Source organism: Neoarius graeffei, chromosome 16, assembly GCF_027579695.1.
Source record: "Neoarius graeffei isolate fNeoGra1 chromosome 16, fNeoGra1.pri, whole genome shotgun sequence".
Taxonomy (NCBI): domain Eukaryota; kingdom Metazoa; phylum Chordata; class Actinopteri; order Siluriformes; family Ariidae; genus Neoarius; species Neoarius graeffei.
Genome location: NC_083584.1, coordinates 22321241 through 22347595, shown reverse-complemented (window position 1 = coordinate 22347595; position 26355 = coordinate 22321241). Strand labels below are relative to the sequence as shown.

The following is a 26355-nucleotide window of genomic DNA, read 5'->3' as shown; positions in this document are numbered from 1 at the left end:
AGAACGGGTTCCAGAGTGGAAAGATCTGGCAACGGCGCCGTTGCGAAGTCGTCTGGATGAGTAGAACGGATTTGTTTACAATGACGTCACAACCATATGTGCTTCATGCCGGGTAGAAGTGTAACGAACTCGATGCAAGTTGTCAACAAATCCTATAACTTGGTTCATGAAACGCGCTTACAAAATATTTTCACTGTGAATATTTATTGTGTAATGGTGCAAAGTGAGAGAGAGAGAGAGAGAGAGTCAATCCCGCCAGCAAAAATAGGGAAAAAAAGGAGCAATCTCACCTCTTCAGATGTTGGTTTAAGTCCTACAATACATTCCTCAAAAAGGGCGTAGAAGAACAAATTAATCCATCAACGTGTAGCATTCAATTTATTCCGGACCATTAAAGACGCCGCCTTCCACGTAGAATCATACGTCATCCTCGCCGCCATATTGGATGGGTCAAAGCGGAGAATAAAGATGCCTCATTCATGTGCTGCGTTTAACTGTACCAACAGGTTTGCCGTCCAAACGAGATCACATGGGATTACCTTTCACAGGTGAGACTGGAAAAATACTTTTCATTGTATTTGGTCATTATAACGTAATTTTACGAACAGATTTTTCTGATTTTGTGGCTAATATGAAGTCTCGCGCATAATAGTTTATGCGCATGTGTCCTTACTTCTTCGATTGTTGTGGTGTCTCCGATGGGACCGTCTTACAGCGCCCCTAGAGGTGTGGCATGTGTATTGCATCGTTTTCAGCAAGCGTTGCGTTGCCATGTGTACCTGATATTTTACTGATCCGTTGCCCATGTGGACGCGATATATATATATTTTTTTAAATCTCGTTGCCGTTGTCGTGTGGATGTAGCCTAAATTGACCGTAGGTGTGAATGTGAGTGTGAATGATTGTCTGTGTCTCTGTGTCAGCCCTGTGATGACCTGGCGACTTGTCCAGGGTGTACCCCGCCTTTCGCCCGTAGTCAGCTGGGATAGGCTCCAGCTCGCCTGCGACCCTGTAGAACAGGATAAAGCGGCTAGAGATAATGAGAATACAGACTGCTGCCACCTCCTGGTATGCAAAGTTATTTCCTTTTACATAGGTGCTGAAAAGCATGTCTGCATGTATGCAAAGGAAATGGCTCCTCAGCTTGGAATTCCCACTTCCTAACTTGGCATGGTCTCTTTAGCTCATTAAATCAACATGGGCACTCACAGCGTAAATAATAAACAAACTAGCACTTGTTCCCTTTAAATGTGTGTTAGACTGTATATAATAGTATTTGCTATCGGGCTGTCAATCGATTAAAATATTTAATCGCATTATTGTCCATAGTTAACTCACGATTAATCGCAAATTATTCACACTTTTTTATCTGTTCTAAATGGACCTTAAAGGGATATTTTTCATGTTTTTGGGGAGCGGGAGTGAACAGATGTGCGTGCTTTATGCAAAATGTATGTGGCCAGGTCAGGAAGGATAAGGCTGGACACAGCAAAAATTATTTTTGTGGGTATTTTATTGCCCTGCTGCATTTTGAAATATAAAGCAGCGTTAACTTGTGAGGGTTTAGCACAGTTCGGTGTGAACACAACAATACAGTATTTTCCTCGACTATTTTCTGTCCTTAACTTCCAGACTCAAACCATGCAATTAAATAAACTAAACTAAACAAACTCAGGCTACGTTTACATTACGTCGAATCAGCGGATCATCAGATTAACGTTCTTAAAATGATTCGCGTTTACACTAAAACCGTTAGCCGTGCACACAGCAACACCAATACGCGGATACGCTCGGCTCCGCAGGCATCCTGCGCTCCAAATCACTCCACCCTGAACAGCGAGTGCCCTCTGGAGGGTGCGCACTCCGGCCCTGCGCAGCTCACAGAGCGCGCGAGTGAAGTGAACAAGCCACGATTCGGGACTGAGCCGCTGTGTGTGTGATCCCAGCGCATATCACTTATTACTTGCAAGTGGAAGGATGGCAAGCCTAAAGACAATCATAACTACACAGTGGGCAGTATTTGCATCAGTATTTGCAGTATTTTCATACTTTTATACTCTTTAATGAAAGGTGATACAAGGCGGAAGTCCGCGCCGTTTTTCAGCAGTCGCGTCACATGACCAACGCCAGCGAATCAGGAAGGTGGATGTCACAGTGACGTTGTCCAATGAGACGCCAGCTAGAGCTCAGCACAGCGTATTCGCGTATTCTGAATGTTTACACAGCACCGGAGCTGATACAATCTAGATTGAATACGTGGACGCTGGCGGATTCCCGTTTCCCCGCTTTTCCAGGGGGGTTAATGTAAACGGACAGTGCATCCGCGAAGAAAACGAGATAGATACGGTCTAGTGTAAACGTAGCCTCAGTGACGTGGACTCTGGAGAACAGTAGTGGCTATCTTTCTATCAAGAAAATAAAAATACAAAACCCAAATAAATACATTTGTGCAGCCACACAGCTCATAAAGATGTTTTCCAGTAAAACACAGGTCAGGGTCAGGTGTTTTCAATCAATGGGATGACAATCAGGTGTGAGTGGGCACCCTGTTTTATTTAAAGAACAGGGATCTATCAAAGTCTGATCTTCACAACACATGTTTGTGGAAGTGTATCATGGCACAAACAAAGGAGATTTCTGAGGACCTCAGAAAAAGCGTTGTTGATGCTCATCAGGCTGGAAAAGGTTACAAAACCATCTCTAAAGAGTTTGGACTCCACCAATCCACAGTCAGACAGATTGTGTACAAATGGAGGAAGACCATTGTTACCCTCCCCAGGAGTGGTCGACCAACAAAGATCACTCCAAGAGCAAGGCGTGTAATAGTCGGCGAGGTCACAAAGGACCCCAGGGTAACTTCTAAGCGACTGAAGGCCTCTCTCACATTGGCTAATGTTCATGAGTCCACCATCAGGAGAACACTGAACAACAATGGTGTGCATGGCAGGGTTGCAAGGAGAAAGCCACTGCTCTCCAAAAAGAACATTGCTGCTCGTCTGCAGTTTGCTAAAGATCACGTGGACAAGCCAGAAGGCTATTGGAAAAATGCTTTGTGGACGGATGAGACCAAAATAGAACTTTTTGATTTAAATGAGAAGCGTTATGTTTGGAGAAAGGAAAACACTGCATTCCGGCATAAGAACCTTATCCCATCTGTGAAACATGGTGGTGGTAGTGTCATGGTTTGGGCCTGTTTTGCTGCATCTGGGCCAGGACGGCTTGCCATCAGTCAGTGCGTTTACATGCACATAGAGAAAATCGAATTTCTGCCGTAGCTCGACTGAAATCGAAGTTCTAAATGCCATGGAAACACCTTAGCTCGGCTGAAATCGAACCGAACTGGATTTCTCATAATCGAGCTACGCGACCTAGATTATGCGATTGTAGCCGAGCTACTTAGTGCATGTAAACCCTATCGAGCTACGTAGTCGAGCTACTTACTTCAGTACTGCCCCTTCCAGAAGTGACGAGACCACAAGCGGGAAACACAACAGCCTCGGTCGGCATGACAACAGTAGTAGAAACGTGCACCTCTGGAGCAATGAGGAGATAGAGTTCATGCTCATTCAGCTTAAGGAGTTGAATACATATATATCTCGATGTTGCTGTCCTCGTCATCGTTCTTCTTGTGAACACGGAACTGATAACTTTGTTTATACTGTTTATATGACGACAACCGGAAGTGTACCAACACGATGGGGCGTGTAGCGCCACCTGTGGCTGGGGTGCACAATGTACCTCACACAATAGCTCGATTTCCTTGTGTGCATGTAGGATTGGATTTCTCTGGCACCCCTGCTGGGACCCTTTGCTCAATTACCGACAGTAGCTCGATTTGGATGTGCATGTAAACGCACTGATTGATGGAACAATGAATTCTGAATTCTAACAGCGAATTCTAAAGGAAAATGTCAGGACATCTGTCCATGAACTGAATCTCAAGAGAAGGTGGGTCATGCAGCAAGACAACGACCCTAAGCACACAAGTCGTTCTACCAAAGAATGGTTAAAGAAGAATAAAGTGAATGTTTTGGAATGGCCAAGTCAAAGTCCTGACCTTAATCCAATGGAAATGTTGTGGAAGGACCTGAAGCGAGCAGTTCATGTGAGGAAACCCACCAACATCCCAGAGTTGAAGCTGTTCTGTACGGAGGAACGGGCTAAAATTCCTCCAAGCCGGTGTGCAGGACTGATCAACAGTTACCGCAAACGTTTAGTTGCAGTTATTGCTGCACAAGGGGGTCACACCAGATACTGAAAGCAAAGGTTCACATACTTTTGCCACTCACAGATATGTAATATTGGATCATTTTCCTCAATAAATAAATGACCAAGTATAATATTTTTGTGTGAAAATCTGATGATGTTTTAGGTCGCATTTATGCAGAAATATAGAAAATTCTAAAGGGTTCACAAACTTTAAAGCACCACTGTATTTTCTTCAACTGTTCTCAATGGGGTTTGTACAGAACGACATGTAGTGATATGAGAACGAGGGAGCGATCCAGGATCCGGTAACCGGGTTCAGAATCTTTTATTAGCAGCGCAGTTTCTTTTAGCTTGGGTTCGTGTTGATTAAATAGAACTAGAACATTGTAATGCAGTATAAATAATAGGCTAAAAAAAGAAGAATGTGCAAAAATCCAGTACACAGTGCAGTGTGTAAATGATGCAGTGGTTATTATACAAGATGCTTAGTGGATAATTGAAAAATGGTTCAGTCTTTATCTTATAATTAGGGTTGCCACCATTCAGAAATGAAAATAAGGGACACCCACCACGGCTCCTTGACCACCACGGGCACGACTCCCATGGGGTGGGGTGCCCGCAGCAATGGTATGCTTTATTTTGTAGGTGTTTTTAGTAAAAGGGTGATCAAGAAAGCAATTACTCATACTTAAAGCTTGAAATGTTTTATTGCCAATGCTGTAAAAATGTATAATGTACAAGTGGGCAACAATGAACTTTTAAAAGGCCCGGGTTTTTTGAGCAGCGCCTGTGTGTGTTGTCTGTCTCTAGGCAACCGCAACAGCGCCACACGCAGTGACGCAGGCAGCCAGGCACAGACGCACAGAGCGTGACGCAGAGGGGAGGGGTTTGTGTCCTGGGTAGATCCCGCAGCGTAGTATTTCCTGTTTTATTTTGTTCATTATTGTTAGATTTAGTGTTTGTGTGTGAGACAGACATGTGTATTGGACATTTATGAAAATACGGAACAAATCGCGTCCCGTATCGGTTCAATACGGGACACAAGATTTAATTGCCAAATAAAGGATGATTCCGTATTTTACGGGACGGGTGGCAACTAGGGCTGTAACGATACACCCAACTCACGATTCGATTCGTATCGCGATTTTTGACCCACGATTCGATACGCCCACGATTTTTTTAAAAATGTTTTTTTAAAGTAGTAAATTTGACTTATTAACATTTACTTACTTACATTAACTATTTAATAACAAATAATTCAGACCACTGCAGAGAATGAGTAATATGTATGCAAAAATGAACAAATGTATATCCAAAGACTGTTTTATTTCTCAAAATAATACTGTTGAGCCGGAAGCTCTGTTTTTTTCGGTTCTGAAAAAGTCATTTTTCCAAATCGTGTAAATCCGTTAAGATTTTTTTTTGGGGGGGGGTGGCTCTCTCACTGTCTCACTCTCATAGGGCCAATGATTTTCTGTGATCGCGGAAAACAGATGGAAATTACGGAATTTTTATGGTGAAACATTGCTCGCGTGTCAAAATGTAACTGCCGCAGAAGGCTTCCACCCAAGCAGACATGCCTTCAGTGTTGCCAGATATTGCTAACGTTTTCCACCCCAAAATATGTTCAAAACCAGCCAAAAAGCACCTAAACCTGCCCAATCTGGCAACACTGCATGCCTTTCTGGTCAAGTGATTGTGATTGGCTTGTGGCACACCTAGCCAGCCAATGAGCTGCTTGTTTACAGATTCGCTCCCCGCGTCGCAACCAGAATGGCGACCGCTTAAAAGAAATGAACGCTCTGCCAGTGGCGAGTGTGGACGTTGCGTGACTCGCAGAAGATTGTCGCAGGTCGGCGAAAAAACGACTTACTAATAGATGTTTTAAAAAAAAGTAATTTAAGTAAGTTTAAAATGTAATTTAAATAAAAAGTAAAGTATTCATAAATTGAAGTTTGGAAGCGCCTCTGTTTTTGGGCTGAGGAGAAGTTTGAAAGGGTGTACCGCGATTCTGCCTTCTTGTATCGCGATACGGATCGTGGCTCTGCGTATCGCGATTTCGATTTCGATACGCATATCGTTACAGCCCTAGTGGCAACCCTACTTATAATGCAAGAAAAAGTAATAAATGTCAAGCGAGTGTTTTGTGCACTTACACGGAGATTGCTGTTGCAGTAAAGTGCACATGTATCAGAGAGCAGGGATGTTGAAGGAGATTGAGGGAAAGAAGCTGTGCAGATGCTGGCTGTGCAGGACTATTTATTCGTGTTCCTATTCTTATACTCGGTTTCTGCTGTGAAAGGAAACTCTGGACGAGAGGGTGGTGAGAGGTGATTTATTTTCACACAGTGCACTGCAGTTTATGTAGAGATGAACCAGATGGAGATAGATGACTGCATCACTGGGTGCTGTGTCGAATAAGCCCAGCAGTTTTCGTTCAGTGCATCAACACGGATTCAGTTAGCATCGAACGCTCTAATCGTGCGTGTGCCTCTGCTACTTTTGGGTAACACTGTTAACTGGTATCTAATTCATGTGTGTGGGTTGTTTTTTTCTTATTTATTTCACATGTAATAGATTAGAGGAAGGCTTGTTCAACTTGGGACAGGATAGAGACTTCTCTACACCATCCTAGGTTTATATAATAGGATAATTATATACTCCTCCACATTATTTCTGGCAGCAAGTAGAGTCACAGGCTGACCTGAGTCATCAGAAACCGGGAGGCTCCACTGCTGCATCGTTTACGATTTAGCTTCACAGCTAGCCTAGTAAACTAGACCCACCCGCCTAGCGGCCAAAAATATTTTTTGCCTAGCGAGTGGGTCTAGCCTCGCACCATATAAACAAAAACACCCCGGGCATCAAATCGTGCCCGCCAATCACAACGCAAGGTTTTTGTTTGGATTCTTTGGGCGGGCTTTTGCAGGAGTGACGACAAGGCTGCGCGACGCTGGAGAAAGCACAACAGGAAAGATGGCTACGGCTAGTGAACAGCGTGCGTTTGACTCCGCTTTGGAATCAGTTTTAGAAGAATTAGACTTGGAGTTTTCGTTGAAACATGAGCAGGAAGAGGCTCTCCGCTCATTCCTTTTCAAGAAGGACGTTTTCGCTGTTTTGCCGACCGGCTATGGCAAAAGTCTGATCTACCAGCTGGCTCCGCTCGTAGCCAAAAGGATGGGCTAGTTTGTGCAGTACGAAGAATTAATAAACAGCTTTGAAACATTACTTTTTGATTGTTTCTTATTTTCCCGTTATTTTAAATTTAAGGGAAATTATTTCACCAAACACCACTAAATAAAAACTCTCAAAAACAGTTTAAGCAAACCCTTGAAAAACACTTGGAAAAAAATGTGTATGTGGTACAGACTCCAAACTTGTGGTCATTATCTCCAAACTTCTTAATATCTAGAACCTGTTTATTAATTAATACGCATTTTGAAAAATTATTTAATTTCAAGGCCTCCCCCACTGCTTTCTGTCGCTCTGACTACGTCACAGTCACTGTTGCGCTGATTGGTCAGAGCGTTGGCCTATACGCACAGAGACAGTTTGAAAGACAGCGGTTTGTTCCTCCTACCCGCTTCGGAAATGTCTACGGACCGAGGCCAGACTAAATATTCACATTTAGTCTGGCTTGCCAGGCTACTTCGCAGCAGTAGTCGAAAAGTCCTTGACCGTTTTCGCAAACCGCTCACGTGCTACTGTTTTGTTGTTGAGTGAGCTTATGGTCGAGAGAAGCACACCAGGAAGTGAAATTCTATCCACCACTTTCTTGTCAGAGTTATAATTAAAAAAAAAAAAATTAGTCATGGGGACGCCATGGCCTAATGGCTAAGCAGCTATGGGGACCAAAAGGTCACTGGTTTGATTCCCTGGACCAGCAGGAACGACTGACGTGCCCTTGAGCAAGGTACCTAACCCCCAGCTGCTCTCCAGGCTGCTCTAGGTATGTTGTACGTCGCTCTGGATAATAGCGTCCACTAAATGCCATTAATGTACATGCACTCATTTTAAACCTTCAAACATCAAGCATTCAGGATTTTCAAGCAAATCTTCCTTCACCTTTAAAAGGGTCGCTGAGAGAGTGACTCCTGTAGCAGCACCATGAGGAGACCTGCTTTATATAGAAATTAGGACCTGTATCAGGACCCTTCTTCCGTCTGGTTTTACATTTGATTTGATTTGATTTGTAATGTTTGTGTGTGGGTCAATATAAGGCTCAGCTGTCAGTTTGATGATCCAGCATCCATGAATTCCTCTCAGCAATCCCACACACTGCACTTTTTCACCATCCCTGCTCTCACTGTCCCTCTTTCAGGTATGAGCTGCGGATCCGCTACCTGCCGAAGGGCTTCCTGAATCAGTTTACTGAAGACAAGCCAACGCTGAATTTCTTCTACCAGCAGGTGGGTAAGCAGAGAGGCAGAGAGGAGAAGAATTTTTCAGCAGTAAGATGCTGGGGCTCGTTTTTCAGTTGGTGATCCAGTTCAGCCTAGGACAGGGGTGGGCAATTATTTTTTCCATGGGGCCACATGAGAAACAGAAAATTTTGTGGAGGGCCGGACCAAAAGGATGAACTAAATTCTGCATAATATTAATTGTATTTCTTTATATAAAGCAGTAAATAACATTGTTTTTACAAGCTGGTAAGACTGGTAAGAGTATGGAAAAAACGAGGTTGCCTTACAAAAAATGTCATTTATTCAATCAAATTTCCCAAAACAATGGTTAACAAAATGTGAACGTTTGTACCTTTTTTTTTTTCAGTCACATTCACCCCAAAACACAATAAAGACATCACAATATTGTCTTTCTACTCCAAATATCAAACAAGATACATCATATTATAATAATGATGCCCACATTTGTAGTCTAATCACCTCATTTAGTGTTTTTCAGTTTTTTATTTGTTCAGTGAGAGAAATCTAGTCTCTGTTGGTCTTTAACGAGTGCATCAGAGTCAGGTTGAATGTCTGAAGTGGAGAAGCGAAGCACAGCTGACAGATGATCATCAGTCGATTCGGTGTAGGTATCAGATCTACAGATCGGCTCGGGCTCCGGCGCCTGCTGGTGACGTCACACTATGTGATTGGCTGGACCGTTTGAAGGATGACGTACAAGTTTGTGGTTGGTCTGGACAAATTACAGAAGTAGTTATCGCGGGATTAGGTTTCGTGGGATTTCATGTCATGTTCATGTCGTGCGCATTGCGTTTTTGTTGAACACAGCTTCAAAATAAAAGCAATGCACATTCAGTCCATGCATGAGGTAAAATTAGAAAATACGTTTATTTTGTAATTTCTAATTAACCTTATGCGGGCCGGTCAGAATGAACCAAAGGGCCGGATGCGGCCCGCGGGCCGGAAAATGCTCAGGTCTGGCCTAGGAAGTGGGTTCTGTCAACTTTCAGCACCAAAAGTGCTGCCGGTCTGCGGGGGAAAAAAAAAAATCAGGGGTTTGCGGGTGGTGTCATTTCATCACCATGACAAGAAGTCAAACTAATTTCATCACGGACCTTAAACAAAGACATGGACGTGTATATTTATTTTAAATAGCAAAAGTAATATTGCAGTCATGGCTCAGTGGTTCAAAGAGTTTACCGGCAAATGCAACTAAATAAACGGGTCACAAACTTGCGTTCAGCAGATACGAATGAAAAGGAAAAAATATATATCAGTCGATTGATCTCTCTGTTCTGCTAAAGTATTTGGATGATCAAGTAGGTTCGCAAGCAAAGGCGATGGCCGTAAAATCCTCCAGTTATATACACTACCGTTCAAAAGTTTGGGGTCACTTTGAAATGTCCTTATTTTTGAAAGAAAAGCACTGTTCTTTTCAATGAAGATCACTTTAAACTAATCAGAAATCCACTCTATACATTGCTAATGTGGTAAATGACTATTCTAGCTGCAAATGTGTGGTTTTTGGTGCAATATCTCCATAGGTGTATAGAGGCCCATTTCCAGCAACTCTCACTCCAGTGTTCTAATGGTACAATGTGTTTGCTCATTGCCTCAGAAGGCTAATGGATGATTAGAAAACCCTTGTACAATCATGTTAGCACAGCTGAAAACAGTTGAGCTCTTTAGAGAAGCTATAAAACTGACCTTCCTTTGAGCAGATTGAGTTTCTGGAGCATCACATTTGTGGGGTCGCTTAAATGCTCAAAATGGCCAGAAAAATGTCTTGACTATATTTTCTATTCATTTTACAACTTATGGTGGTAAATAAAAGTGTGACTTTTCATGGAAAACACAAAATTGTCTGGGTGACCCCAAACTTTTGAACGGTAGTGTACGAAATCTGATTATGTAAAAGTTTGACAGTTAACCGGGAAAAATAACCAGTTCTTAGAATTTCTCTGCATAAATGTTTTCTTGTGTGTGATGTACTACATGTTGTATATAACAGATAATTGTATTTAGTTTTGCCCACAAGCTTTTTGTATTTGATATTTACTGGGAGAAAGGACATTATTTACCAAGGCTCAGAGAGGAAAATGGGCTTTAACGCCTAATCCGTGATATAATTGATGGAGTTGTACAGTGACGTTGTGATATTGTTCGTGCTGATATGGCAAGAATATCATCATGACTCAATTAAGTGTTTGTTCACGATATTATAATCATGGAATAAAATAGTTTAGTCAGGCCCTGGTCACACTACAGCTCACGAACGGGTTTGCGAATACTTGGCGATGGAAAAATTCGTAGCATCGCCACCAGTCGTGCAATACCCGGTGAATGTTCTCCGAGTTTTGCGAGTTGTTTTTTGTTGCGTCTCCGCCTCGTGAGTGGACAAAAACGTCACGAAAAAGTTCAAGGCACGCATTGAAATTTGTTGGCGATGTTTTTGTGGGCAAACTAAGCAGCGAATACTCACAGATGGGTTTGGGAATACGTCCCAAAGCTCGGGGAACCTTCTTCAAGCCTCTTGAAGTATTTCTCTCAAATGCATGTCCCTGATGCTCACGGGAACCTCATCAACACAGCGGCTCGGCATATCCTAGCCTTCACTGGGACTTAAAAAGTGCATTTACATTCAAGGATCCTTCGGAGTGTGTTGTGCGCATGCTAGGGACCCAGTCGTTATAGGAAACACCTGATGCGGATTTGAGCGCAATCAGAACGCGCATATAAAGGACGCTGTTTTCAGAGACGTTGTAAAGCCTAGGTCACAACCGGATGTACGATTTTTTTTTGGCCGTGCGATTTTTGGCGTTTCCCAAATCGCTGCGTTTTTTTTTGTTTGTGGAGAAAGACACACGTTGGCTGTAAGTTTGTCTTGCAACCTGAAAAAAAACGTAAGCGCCCGTAGAGTTTGTTTGACATGACAAAGAACCTCTGCGGCCAGTCTACAGCTCGAAAATCAGCACGTCACACACGCGCCCTCTGTGCGTTTCTTGCGTTTTTTTGCACGTAGACCGGCCGTAGGAGCACATACGGCCGGTTGTGACCGAGGCTTAACGACGGTCGACGGATATAAGCGCAGGAAGAATGTTTATTAGCAGGTGTGATATTTCCAAAAACAAAATGCAAACAAAACCGAAAGCAGAGTTATAAACATTACTAGAACCAAACGTGACTGTGATGATGATGCTTCACAAAGCCTCCATGTCCTTATATGCGCGTGCTGATTGCGCTCAACGCCTCATTTTCATCAATAATCCATCGCAAAGCATCGCCAGCTTAAGGTAGTTTTATAAAAAAGAATACCGTCTGAGATGCATGAAGAATCTATTTCTGTTCACATTGTGGCACTCTGAATCCCAATCAAATCCAATCACGAGGTCTCTGGAGAGTCCCACTCCTCATGAAAACGTGGGCTGGTTCTCAAAAACAAGCATCCACTCGCGCAGCCTGTCACTAGAAAAGAGTTGGGGGTGTGAGTCCTGCGGTTATGTAGTGCAGTAACTGAGCCAGAGCTTTGGATGGTGCTGATCCACCATGTGTGTGGATTTACACTGAGGGATTTAAGATTATGTGGATGAACAGGCATGAAATGGACAATGACTCCTGACAGATGGAGGTGGCCACAGGGTTTGTGTGAAATGGGTTTAGAGCACAGCGCTGTTGAGTTCTCCATTCTGATTGGTCAGTATGGATCTGAAATTAGCGTTGACTGTAAAGGAAGCCTCAGGCTTGTATTAATACACCCCTTCCTTATACGCTATCGATTCTGTCGCAACAGTTTACAACCCCGATTCCAAAAAAGTTGGGACAAAGTACAAATTGTAAATAAAAACGGAATGCAATGATGTGGAAGTTTCAAAATTCCATATTTTATTCAGAATAGAACATAGATGACATACCGGTATCAAATGTTTAAACTGAGAAAATGTATCATTTAAAGAGAAAAATTAGGTGATTTTTAAATTTCATGACAACAACACATCTCAAAAAAGTTGGGACAAGGCCATGTTTACCACTGTGAGACATCCCCTTTTCTCTTTACAACAGTCTGTAAACGTCTGGGGACTGAGGAGACAAGTTGCTCAAGTTTAGGGATAGGAATGTTAACCCGTTCTTGTCTAATGTAGGATTCTAGTTGCTCAACTGTCTTAGGTCTTTTTTGTCGTATCTTCCGTTTTATGATGCGCCAAATGTTTTCTATGGGTGAAAGATCTGGACTGCAGGCTGGCCAGTTCAGTACCCGGACCCTTCTTCTACGCAGCCATGATGCTGTAATTGATGCAGTATGTGGTTTGGCATAGTCATGTTGGAAAATGCAAGGTCTTCCCTGAAAGAGACGTCGTCTGGATGGGAGCATATGTTGCTCTAGAACCTGGATATACCTTTCAGCATTGATGGTGTCTTTCCAGATGTGTAAGCTGCCCATGCCACACACACTAATGCAACCCCATACCATCAGAGATGCAGGCTTCTGAACTGAGCACTGATAACAACTTGGGTCGTCCTTCTCCTCTTTAGTCCGAATGACACGGCGTCCCTGATTTCCATAAAGAACTTCAAATTTTGATTCGTCTGACCACAGAACAGTTTTCCACTTTGCCACAGTCCATTTTAAATGAGCCTTGGCCCAGAGAAGACGTCTGCGCTTCTGGATCATGTTTAGATACGGCTTCTTCTTTGAACTATAGAGTTTTAGCTGGCAACGGCGGATGTCACGGTGAATTGTGTTCACAGATAATGTTCTCTGGAAATATTCCTGAGCCCATTTTGTGATTTCCAATACAGAAGCATGCCTGTATGTGACGCAGTGCTGTCTAAGGGCCCGAAGATCACGAGCACCCAGTATGGTTTTCCGGCCTTGACCCTTACGCACAGAGATTCTTCCAGATTCTCTGAATCTTTTGATGATGATATGCACTGTAGATGATGATATGTTCAAACTCTTTGCAATTTTACACTGTCGAACTCCTTTCTGATATTGCTCCACTATTTGTCGGCGCAGAATTAGGGGGATTGGTGATTGGTTATATCGGGTAGTGGAGCCAAGGCTAACATTTGACTTGCCACGAAACACCTGCATAATGTGCACTACTGCAACACAACACATTTGTCCCGTACTTACACTTTGTTGAATTAATTCAATATCATAGTCGCCACTGAAGTCCACTCGATCCTTGTTTACCGTCAATGGATCGGTCACTCGTCAAACAGTCCGCCACAATCCGAGTAGGGAATGGCTGAGCAGAGCTGTCAGTCAAACACAAGTTAGCCAATGGGAATGCATTCCTGGACAGCCCGCCCACACGGGAAGTTTGTGCCAAAACTGCAAGCAAAAAGTCAGGGAGCGCAAACGAGAAAGCTGGAATCGCAACCAAAATAAATTACGTCAAACAAAACTGAGAAAGACGCGGAACAAAAATAAAAGGTTTCTGAAGAGTAATAGACTGAGATTTTGCACGATTACACAATTTGTTTGCCAGTCTAAAAAAAATTGACTTTTTTTTTTTTGTATTTTGATTTGTTGTTTTTGTTTGATATTTCAAAAGTATTGTATGAACATTTTGGCCAAAATTGATTCCATAGGATGACGGTTTTGTTTTTCGTTTTGGAATGTAATCAACTTTGGTGTTGTAAGAGTAACTCTGCTTTACATCAGGATGCATCACATTACCTCGTCGTTGATTGTTTTTTCTCCAACAGCGCACCCCAAAATGTTTTATTCCTTCCATTGTGACCCAGGCTAGTATGCTCAGAACTCCAGGCTTTACACGTTAAACAGGACAACGTTTTACTGCAACATGTGGAAGCAATGAATAAAATATCAATGAAGGAATTCTAATGAGCAGAGCTAATCTGATTTCATCTGTTTCGTCTAGTGAACTCTACAGAATGTGTAAAATCAGCTCAGCACATCCATCATGTGAACAATAGAGGTTTGTTATAGTTCCATGTCTCTGGCAGCCCTATAGCAGGTGTGTCCAGCTTCATTAACCAAACTCTCTGATAGAGTAATGGTGCACTGAAGGGGTTTAAGGGCTGCTGGTTTAACTTATCTCTCATTTTTAAGGCTGTAATCCACAACGTGCCTGGTCTTTTGTCTCCATTAAAGCAGCAAACATCTGCTCTTTTCAGACAGACTCAGTCCACGTGGCCATGAATTGCAGTCTGGCTGCGTCCAACCCGTGGCTCTATTAGTCCAGTATTTATTTATTTTTTTTTAATGAAATCTGCACTTTTATTGCACTGTGTAAGCACAATGCAGATGTATGTGTCAGGCCTGGAGTTGGTGCTGAATAAGTAATTGTACCTTGATGAAAGGAATTGCTTGACGAATGAGAAAGTGGTTAATTCATTCAACTAAAAGTCCATATGTCAGTCATATAGATGTGGTAAAAGGTTCCAAAAGTTTACCTGCGATCTTTCCAGCTCCGTATTTCACAGTACTCTGCTCTGAAAAGAAGACACTTGGGTTTTTGTTTGTTTTTTTGCTTTAAAGTCATACTAAAAATGTAGTGTGTCTTTTTCTGTCTTTTCTCAGGTGAAGAACGATTACATGTTGGAAATAGCCGATCACGTCGACCAGGACATCGCGCTCAAGCTGGGGTGCCTTGAGATCAGGTGGGTTCTGCCTTGCATTTCTTTTCAGCTTCATATTCACAATTAAATAATTACTGAACTGCATTATGAATTCATATGGGTTCATTTGTCCCTATGATCTTTGCAGGAGATTTTACAGACAAATGAGAGGAAATGCTTTGGACAAGAAATCCAACTACGAGCTGTTAGAGTGAGTACCTTTACTTATTAAACACTGGACATCGCTCAGCTCGCAGATGCAGTCAGAGACTCACACTTGGATTCATTATTGTTAAAAAGGTTGTCTAGGGTCCACCTTTATGAGATGCACCAGTGAGGAGAATCCTGACTGTCCATCAGATAGGAAGTGCTCTGGGTTCCCCCCCCCCCAACAGTCCAAAGACATGCAGATGAGGTCAACTGGGTCCTCTAGATTTGCCCATAGGTGTGAACGTAAGTGGAAATGGTTATGCAAGCAATTGGCAACTTGCTCACCCTGACTCTTGCCCAAAGTCAGCTGGAGTTGGCTCCAGCTTCCACCATGACCTGCAACGAATTGGATGGATGGATTTGATTGGATAGATTTGATTAGATGGATGGATAGATTTGATTAGATGGATGGAAGGATAGATTTGATTGGATGGAAGGGTGGATTTGATTTGGATGGATTTGATTAGATGGAAGGATGGATTGAAGGATGGATTTGATTGGATGGATGGATGAATTTGATTGGATGGAAGGATGGATTTGATTGGATGGAAGGATGGATTTGATTGGATGGATGGATGGATTTGATTGGATGGGTGGATGGATTTGATTGATGGTGGATGGATTTGATTGGATGGAAGGATGGATTTGATTGGATGGATGGATTTGATTGGATGGATGGATGGATTTGATTGGATGGATGGATTTGATTGGATGGATGGATGGATGGATGGATGGATGGATGGATTTGATTGGATGGATGGATGGATGGATGGATGGATGGATGGATGGATGGATGGATTTGATGGGTGGATGGATTTGATTGGATGGATGGATGGGTGGATGGATTTGATTGATGGGTGGATGGATTTGATTGATGGGTGGATGGATTTGATTGGATGGATGGATGGATGGATGGATGGATGGATGGATTTGATTGGATGGATGGATGGATGGATGGATGGATGGATGGATGGATGGATGGATTTGATTGGATGGATGGATGGATGGATGGATGGATGGATTTGATTGATGGGTGGATGGATTTGATTGATGGGTGGATGGATTTGATTGGATGGATGGATGGATGGATTTGATTGATGGGTGGATGGATTTGATTGGATGGGTGGATGGATTTGATTGATGGGTGGATGGATTTGATTGGATGGATGGATGGATGGATGGATGGATGGATTTGATTGGATGGATGGATGGATGGATGGATGGATTTGATTGATGGGTGGATGGATGGATGGATTTGATTGATGGGTGGATGGATTTGATTGGATGGATGGATGGATGGATGGATTTGATTGATGGGTGGATGAGTTTGATTGATGGATGGATTGATTTTTCTATCCAGCTAAGGGAAATAAATTTAAACCACTCCTTAACACTGAAACATTTTTAAGGGAGACTGGGTGGCAGAGTGTCCTGCGCAGTCAGAGCTAACATTGCTTTACATGATACTATTTACGGTATATGACTGTACTAATGGATTAGTATGAAGAGATTCCATGCCAGAGTGTTGGTACAGTCCTGTACAGCGTTCATCCGATACTGGCTGGGGAGTGGTTTGTTAAAGAGGTGAAGTTAATTAATGAGGGTCGATGGTGATTTATTTCTGGCACTTTCATTGTGACTGGGACTGTAACCACTACTGTACTGATTGCATTCAAGGACACAATATAGGAAAAAGTGGCTAAATAGTTGTCTTTGTAATACTCTTTACCAATTAATCTCTGGCACTCTGTCCCACTCACTAACAAAGCCTAGTAATTAGGGAAAGGGCCTGTTTTTCACAGATGCTAATGATAATGCTGGTGTTTAGTACTCTTCCCATGATTCCCGGGGTTGTTTTCTGTTTCCAGTGTTGTGTTTACTTGTTAGTCCATGTGTGACGGTGTGATCCACATCCTCCATGCACAGAAATGATGCAAACCATGTTTGTGCAGCAGCAGCAGCGTCTACACCCTGAGGGGAAAAGTGTCAAACACGTCAACATGCAGTCACTATCCTGGGCTTAATCAGAGTCATGAATATCGTGACACTGATGCCTGAAGGAGACTGTGTGTAGCATCTGTGCTGTAAATAATTAGAGATACAGGTTTGTGTCAAATTCCACCATTGTATATGGGTTTTGTCATGCATTTGTAAGGGGCATCCAATCACAAACCACCTGGAGTCTGAGTGACAGCTTCACCCAGTTACAAGCACGAGGAGTTTGGATTGTACAGGACTAGGGTCCTAGACTAGGTTTCCCTTTATCGCTCTGAAAATTTGAGCAGTTTAATTTAGATTTTTGTGGCTGTACTGATGACAGACAGGATTGTGTTTGGTTTGAACTCCAGCATCAGCACCACCAGCACTACCCAAACAGAGCTTTCAGCATGGATAAAAATGACAAGCCACATGTACAGCTCGTAAATAACACTGTATTAACACAATATTATAGGGTCATGTGCCAAGCCATGTTAAGCAGAGCAGTTTGGACTGACGATTTGATTTTAATATTATGTTTATCATGATAAAATGATTTGACACTCAAAAAGTCAGCACTTAGGAATAACTCCTCCAAAACCCTGACCGCCAACTGGGGTATTAAAAAAAAAAAGAGAAAAGTTCAGGACAAAAGTTTCCTTTGCATGGTGTAGAACGAGGGGGAAAAAGAAAATGCACGTTTATTTTACAGTTTATATCTAAAGAATGAGAAGTCCAGTATGTTAAAATGAAATGTAGGTGTACTGTGTAATAAACCACGAATCAGAAACATGACACAACGCACTAAAAATATTCAAAACCTTGGCCACTGTCCCCTGCTGAATGCCGTCCATCTATCCTGAGATCAAATAAAAGCTGCTGAAAAGGATGAGGCCTAATGAGCGATTTCCTCTGGCGCGTCTCTGAGCGATCTAGAACACAGATGGATGTCGCCGTTGAGAATGTTGGAAGATTTCTGGCATGATTCTTTGCTTGGTGTTAGACATTTTGGACATGTATGTTCTCTACTGGGTATATTCTAAACTGTTTTTTTTTTTTTTTTCCCAGAAAAGATGTCGGTCTCAGGCGGTTCTTCCCCAAGAGTCTGCTGGATTCCGTCAAGGTGAGTTAAGAAAGTGTGAGAGAACTGACTCAAACCTGTACAGGCATTATAATTAAATTTTACTAGTTCAGCAGGAGCAAAGTTTGAGGTTTTCCAGCTTCCCAGTGCACCTCAAAGCAAAGATCAAATAAAAGACCTTTGTCTTAAAGTGCCATTCCACCATTGGATGTATTCTTTGGCATAAAATACAATATAATTTATGACAACATGATTAGACAGAGAAATCTTTTAGCTTCAAAATGATACATCAAACATAATTTTTTGACGACAAGTATATTAATTTTGCGACCAAAGTCACCTACCCTTTTAATTTCCGCGCGGTAGTGAAACGTGATGTCATCGGCAGGTTCCCCTTCTTGTGTACCACGTGTCGGTCTATTTTTAGACCAGGAAACCCCCAAAGTGAGAGAGTCATTTCTCCTCGTATATGGGGGCCAAAAAAATTGCGAAAAATTTTGAGTTAATCTTTCAGTTAGCTAGATTTATTGGTATTAGCTAGATTTATTGGTATTATTTTTATCGCGTTCTATCCGCCATTGCTGATAATATGTCACACGTCACGTGGTACACAAGAAGGGGAACCTGCCGATGACATCACGCGCGGAAATTAAAAGGGTAGGTGACCTTGGTCGCAAAATTAATATACTTGTCATTGTCAAAAAATTATGTTTGATATATCATTTTGAAGCTAAAAGATTTCTCTATCTAGTGATACCATTTATATATGTTGTCAAAATATATTGTATTTTATGCCAAAGAATACATCCAATGGTGGAATGGCACTTTAAAAGAACTTTGTTACCAGTGATCGTTCTATGAACATGGATGCAAACGGCACGCCTTTTGGCGGATGCCGCCTTTTTCACGGCTGTCTGGGGGACTTGTGTGAATCGTGCAGATCCGATGAGTTTTTTTTTTTTTGGGGGGGGGGGCGTTGGAGTGTCTGATTATAATTTCATCAAAGTAAATTCTGTATTAAAATAACTAAATAAGCAAATGCCGTTACAGTCCATGAAACATAGGAAGTATAAGTATGAGAAGAAAACAGTAAATCAGAAAACTGCGCACGTAAAGCCAATTGGCTGCACGCCATTATCTGCTGCTGGCTGCACTTCGCTGCACGCGCAAGGATTTCCATCAGTCCAACGTAAGTTACATAATTGGTTATACGTGCGCAGCTTTCTGATTTACTGTTTTTTTTTTTCTCATACTTATACTTCGTATGTTTCATGGACTGTAACGGCATTTGCTTATTTAGTAATTTTAATACAGAATTTACTTTGATGAAATTATAATCAGACACTCCAACTCCCCCCCCCCCCCCCCCCCCAAAAAAACAAAAACAAAACCTCATCGGATCTGCACGATTCACACAAGTCCCCCAGACAGCCGTGAAAAAGGCGGCATCCGCCAAAAGGCGCGCCGTTTGCATCCATGTATGAAAGAGGAACTCGAATCTCAAGCGACATCATGTGCTCTTGGACGCTTGCAGAAAAAAGTATTTGATTCACGTGACCTCACTATATCGACCAAAGTCAAACTCTACAATCAGTGTTTGATGCCGCTGCTGTTGCTGTATGGAAGTGAAACATGGACCTGATACCAGGATGAAGTCAGACGACTACGTATCACTCAGCAATGTCACCATCTTGGTATGAATATCAAATGAAACCAGTCCGTTAGCAATGAGGAAATCCTAACACATCCAAGTGTTGAAGACGTAGAACTGAAGTTGATTAGAAATCGCCGTCGCTGGTTCGGCCATGTTTGCAGGATGGATGATGACAGACCTGTAAAAGTGTTTCTGTATGGCGGCACGGTGGTGTAGTGATTAGCGCTGTCGCCTCACAGCAAGAAGGTTCTGGGTTCGAGCCCAGCGGCCGGCGAGGGCCTTTCTGTGTGGAGTTTGCATGTTCTCCCCGTGTCTGCATGGGTTTCCTTCGGGTGCTCCGGTTCCCCCCACAGTCCAAAGACATGCAGTTAGGTTAACATGGGATGGCCTTGGACTTGAAGTACCCAAGAGTGGTGGCGCGCACGTACGCAGCGGCTTTGCTTTCCTATGATGAACTAAATTTCTTTGTGCAGTGACAACAAAGGTATTCTATTCCATCTCGGGGAACTAGGGTTCCATTCATCCATTTTGGCATATCTCTACAGTGACGTGGCCACTGTCAGAGTCTCTAGAGAACATTACAGTAGTGGTTTCCCGTTGCCTTCTACTGGATTATTATAAAGGTTTTCTCCTCTCAACCATTCACACTCACACCTATGGACAACTTGGAGCCACCAATTAGCCTAACCTGCATGTCTTTGGACTGTGGACGGAGAACATGCAGACTCCACACAGAAAGGCCCCCGTCGGCCTCTGGGGTCGAACCCAGAAACTTCTTGCTATGAGGCAATAGTGCTAACCATTTACGCCACCGTGCCGCCGAACTAGGGTTAGGGTTAGAAGTTGAGGTTTAAAGACACTTGCAAAAATGCCTTGAAGGGTGCCCATGTATTAAATCAATGGAACGCTGCAGTAGAGAATAGACGAAGATGCAGAGAGCTGGTGCGGGTCGTGTGTGACAGTCACAATGACGAGGATAGAGCTTTACGAGAAAAGAAAAAAGAGAAGAGAACAAGCTGTGCTATAACCGTTTGCAGTTCATAAGGCGCTTACATATGCCCCTTTTCCACCAAATCAGTTCCAGGGCTGGTTTGGGGCCAGTGCTTAGTTTGGAACCGGGTTTTCTGTTTCCACTGACAAAGAACTGGCTCTGGGGCCAGAAAAACCGGTTCCAGGCTAGCACCAACTCTCTGCTGGGCCAGAGGAAAGAACCGCTTACGTCAGCGGGGGGGCGGAGTTGTTAAGACCAACAACAATAGCAAGACCGCGAAAGATCGCCATTTTTAAGCGACGAGAGGCAGCAGCTGTACAAACGCGAAGTCATCCATTATTGTTGTCGTTGTTGTTGCTGCTTCTTCTTCTCCGTGTTGTTGCATCGATGTTGCTGCTTCTTCTTCTCCGTGTTGTTGCATCGATGTTCGTGTTTTTAACTTATCCACTCTGGAAGGCGTTTTCAATTTTTTCCGTTTTTCAGCCTCGGAAATGCCGTCCCCGTGTAGACGAAAGGCACTTCCGATAAAATGTTTGGTCGTTTTTACCCGACAGCGTCCTCGTGTAAACAGGCCCTTAGATAATCCAAAATTTTACAGAGGTTGGAATTATGAACTAGGTTAAAATTTTTAACCCAGGTCCAAAAAAAAAAAATCACAGAGGTTGAAATTTTTTGACCTGTAACATTGTCATCACACCATCCCATCCTTTATAATTATCTTACAGTGGTGCTCCACGCCATGCTTAATTAATTCATTAGTTGTTTTATTCCTGAAAATTGACCAGAAAATCTGGTAAATTTTAAATGTCACGTCTTGAGGAGTTGCGGTATTTTGAACAAGATCGTCCAAAGATGTTCCTCACTCCATGTTCCTTTATTCGGCTGAACGGCTGGTGCAACAGAATGACCTCTTGCCCACTTTTGTACCCCTAGACATGTTTTTAATTTTACATGAATGTCTGCTTTGCGTTGGATTGAGATGTTAAAGGTCGTCTACTTGTTGGGGGGGGTGCGTAAGGCCTGAGCTGTGCCACTGTCACCACTGATGTGTGTATAGAGGGAGATAAATCTGTGGCACACTTGAAGGCGTAGCGAGCAGCAGTGCTACAAAGTGCCCTGTGTGCTCTGTGACCCTGCAAAACATCCCTGGACAGATGCTCAGTATGGGGGTGGGGGTGTCCCCTGACCCCTGAGGTCATTATTAAACCTGTGTGTGTGCACACAATATGGTGTTCTTTTACCATGTACCCCCACCCACCCCAGAGACTGAAGGATATTAGCACAACCCACTTTCCCTTTTTTTTTTTTAACTCTGTGATAAAGTATTGGCGCCCACCTCAGTGTGTTTTTTGTATTAAAAAGTAACAATCATTCTTTATCGAGATGTTTTGGGTCTTGGCAGATAACATTTTTCAACACGCTGTATTGACACAGCAGAGGGCCGTGTTATTACACATGGAGTTAAACTGCAGCCACGGCCATCTGTCAGGTAATAAAGTCCAGACCCTGGGCTCAATATTGAGTATAATCAAATTAAGCATGGAAGAAATGATTGAGCGCTCAGATGTGAGATTTGAACAATCAGCACTGTTCGCTTTGTGCCATATGCACTATTTGGCGAGTCCGAGAAGGTCAGCTAAAATTAGTAGTTAATTCTGGATTGATTGTCTGTAAGCACTGTGAATTAAATGAAGGGGAATCCAGGACTGCATTTTTTTTTTCTTTTTTTTTTTTTTTCTGTCTGCAGCTTTCTTCGGGTTTCTGGGCTTTGACCAAGCCTTTCCCATGATTCCTCAGTAGATGCTTGGAAAAGATACACAACTCTCTGTTTCTTGTCAGGAAAGGGCGGTTTATACACGTGCACACTGCTCACATGTTCCAGCCTGTTTGATGTGATCTGTTTTTGTCCATCTGTCCCTGGAATGCTGTTTCCCCCCCCCATCTTGACCATGTTTAGTGAAAATATTCCTTACGGTGGATTCTTACATCATATATGTTTTGTGTTGGACGGATTCTAAAAGGTTTCGAACGACTTATGATTGCAGTGTAGATTTTTTTTTTTTAATTAATGCGATCCAGTTATTTGAATATCCTGCACGTTAGATAAATGTATTTATATATTTTAAAAATAATAACAAAGGTATGGCCCGACTCCACTTTAAGAACCTGAATGCATTTTTGAAAAGCCCTTATGAACACGCGTATGTATTTAATATTATTTTATACTTCTATTACATTATCTGCCCTCATTATAATTCCTCTTTTTTATCTTATTTAATTAAAATGGTTTATTATTGCAGCAGAAGCGCGTAAGAGTTTGACTGCGATTTTGGTCACTCATGGATCTGCGTTTTGAATGTATTTATTGTTTTGGCTGGTCTTAGTGCTTGTTATTTTCATTCTCATTGCTAAAGATGTCTTTGATTAATCTCCATAATGTGGTTATAATTACACTGAAAAGATGTTTTCCAGGATGTTGGTTGATTAAACGTTGAATACTGTTGGTTTCTTCTATTCTAACACACATGCACACAGTTATTTCATCAACATTTTATCATCTTTCTGTTCATATAGATGCATGATAAGAATTGGTCTTCCAGGCAGAGCTGGAGAACCCGAATGAGTCATGCTACATTGCAACCATTTATCAGGTCCCCCCCTTATCCATTGCAGGCTAAAACCTTGCGGAAACAGATTCAGCAGACTTTTAAGCAGTTTGCCAATTTGAATGATGAACAGAGCATTCTCAAGTTCTTCGAGATCCTCGCACCAGTCTACAGATTCGACAAGGAGTGCTTTAAATGTGCCCTGGGGGTAGGTAGTGTGTGTATGAAGGTGTGGGAATTTGGCCAAAGGCTCTGGAGGCTTTGCTCATCTCTGTGTAAGCAGTCTTATACTGCCCCCTGTTGGTTCTTAGAGGATTTTCTGCTTAATTAGACATAACAAAATGCCATGTGTGTGTGTGCGCCTCTCAGTCGAGCTGGGTTATCTCAGTGGAGCTGGCGATCGGTCCTGAGGAAGGCATCAGCTACCTGACAGACAAAGGCTTAACAGTAAGTGTAATCCTCACTCCTACAAACATTTACATCATCACACCCTCTTCGGAATAACTCCTATGAGAGAAACAAGCAAAAGAAAATTTTAAATTAAAAATGAAAAAACCACCACAGTTTGCAGCAAAACAGGAATAAAGAGACGTTCCCTGTGTCCGAAATCACTCACTCGTTCGCTACTTCCTACTCACTATATAGGGAATTCTATATAGAGAACTCATTGATAAAATGAAAAAACTCTTTCAGACACTACTCTGTTGCGCTGTTATTTACGTCATTACTGTCGCACAATTAAAACGTGCCAGATCAGTCAGCTGGTAATTTTTCTAAATAATAAATACATGTATGTTATTTACCAGCTGGGAGGTCCGTATAGTGAAATACCGTGACCGAGGTCTTGAAAGTACTGAGCGAGGCCCTCTGGGCCGAGGTCAGTATTCAAGGCCGAGGTCACGGTATTTCACCATACGGACCAACCTTAAGCTGGTAAATAATATATTTATTTTTTTCTTTACCAAATTCTAACAGAAAACGAGAGCGCCCGAAAGGGAAAACCGAGCTGAGCCGCCATTTTGAATCCTCGTTCACGGCTGTAATGCAGATGGCTTCCTCCTCGGTACACAAGTGCACTTCCATGGCAGGAAAAAAAACTACATTTTGCTGCCTATGTAGTCCCCTATTTATACAAAATTGAGTCATTCAGGATTCAGCCATGTTTTTGCTCGACGTTAGCAACAGTTACAGGTTTTTATCTTTCTCCTGAAATGTTTTCTTTTATTTCTTCTTCCTCAGGGTAGTAAAACTCGCTTCCGCTGTGAACACTGTCGTTATCGCTATTAATGCTATTATACTGAGAAATGCTGGCAAGCATTTATAAGATTTTTGATAATCTTAAAATAAATCTTATAAAAAAAAGATAAACATTGACAAAAATGCTACTATGTTTGTTGTTGTGAATGAGCGAGTTGCCAGAGGTCCATAACCGGGGTCCGTATCGTAGGATACGGACCCACTCGCCAGCCAATCTCTGCGCAGGATTTGATGCATTTATTTTTTTCCCGGTCCAGTTTCCATCAAATCGTGCACTCTGATTGGCTCGCGAGCAGTCCGGAATCCTACGATCCGGACCCCGGTTACGGACCTTTGGCGACTCGCTCGTTCACAACAACAACAAACATAGTCGCAATTTTTTGTCAACATTTATTTTGGCATTTCTCAGCATAATAGCATTAATTTTACAGCATGGATAGCGATAACGACAGTGTTCACAGCGAAAGCGAGTTTTACTACCCTGAGGAAGACAAACTAAAAGACAACATTTCAGGAGAAAGCTAAAAACCTGTAACTGTAGCTAACACTGAGCAAGTCCAGCAGTTTATTAAATATGGTTTCTCTTTTGGGCGCTTTCATTTTCTGTTAGAATTTGGTAAAGAAAAAAATTTATATATTATTTACCAGCTTAAGATCGGTCCGTATCATGAAATACCATGACCTCGGCCTTGAAAATACTGACCAAGGCCTCTGGGCCGAGGTCAGTATTTTCAAGGCCGAGGTCACAGTATTTGACGATACAGACCTCCCAGCTGGTAAATAATTTAGAACACTCGTGCGGTTGCTGTTCCTGGACTTCAGTTCAGCGTTCAGTACTATCATTCCACAGCATCTGGTGAACAAACTGGGTCTCCTGGGCTTCAGCACTCCCCTGTGCAACTGGCTGCTGGACTTCCTCACTGAAAGACCACAGTCAGTGCAGGTCGGACAGAACACCTCTAGTGTCATCACCCTCAGCACAGGCTCCCCTCAGGGCTGTGTCCTGAGCCCTCTGCTGTTCACTCTGATGACACACGACTGTGTCCCCAGGGCTACCAGCAACCACATTGTGAAGTTTGCGGACGACACAACAGTGGTGGGCCTCATCAGGGACGATAACGACCTGGCCTATAGAGAGGAGGTGGAGTGGCTGGTGCAGGGAAAACAACTTGATCCTGAATGTGGTCAAAACTAAAGAGATCATCGTTGACTTCAGGAAAAACCAACCCAGCCACGCTCCACTTCTCCTCAGCAACACGGCCGTGGAGGTAGTCAATAGCACCAAGTTCCGGGGGTGCACTTCACCTGGTCTGTGAACACTGGTCAAGAAGGCACAGCAACATCTGCACTTCCTGCGTAGTATGAGGAGAGCCCACCTG

The 26355-nt window shown here is 42.7% G+C and overlaps 1 protein-coding gene across 7 annotated transcripts in view; it reads left to right on the top strand.

Annotated features, from left to right (window-relative positions):
- ptk2aa (protein tyrosine kinase 2aa) overlaps window positions 1–26355 on the top strand; it is a 336131-nt gene that overhangs the window by 205304 nt on the left and 104472 nt on the right. For all 7 annotated transcript variants that reach the window (XM_060942653.1, XM_060942652.1, XM_060942651.1 and 4 more), the window contains 6 exons: window positions 8531–8618; window positions 15163–15242; window positions 15349–15411; window positions 18456–18510; window positions 23787–23927; window positions 24089–24166. In XM_060942653.1, the coding sequence (XP_060798636.1) occupies window positions 8531–8618; window positions 15163–15242; window positions 15349–15411; window positions 18456–18510; window positions 23787–23927; window positions 24089–24166 (505 nt within the window). The remainder of the gene's footprint in view (window positions 1–8530; window positions 8619–15162; window positions 15243–15348; window positions 15412–18455; window positions 18511–23786; window positions 23928–24088; window positions 24167–26355) is intronic.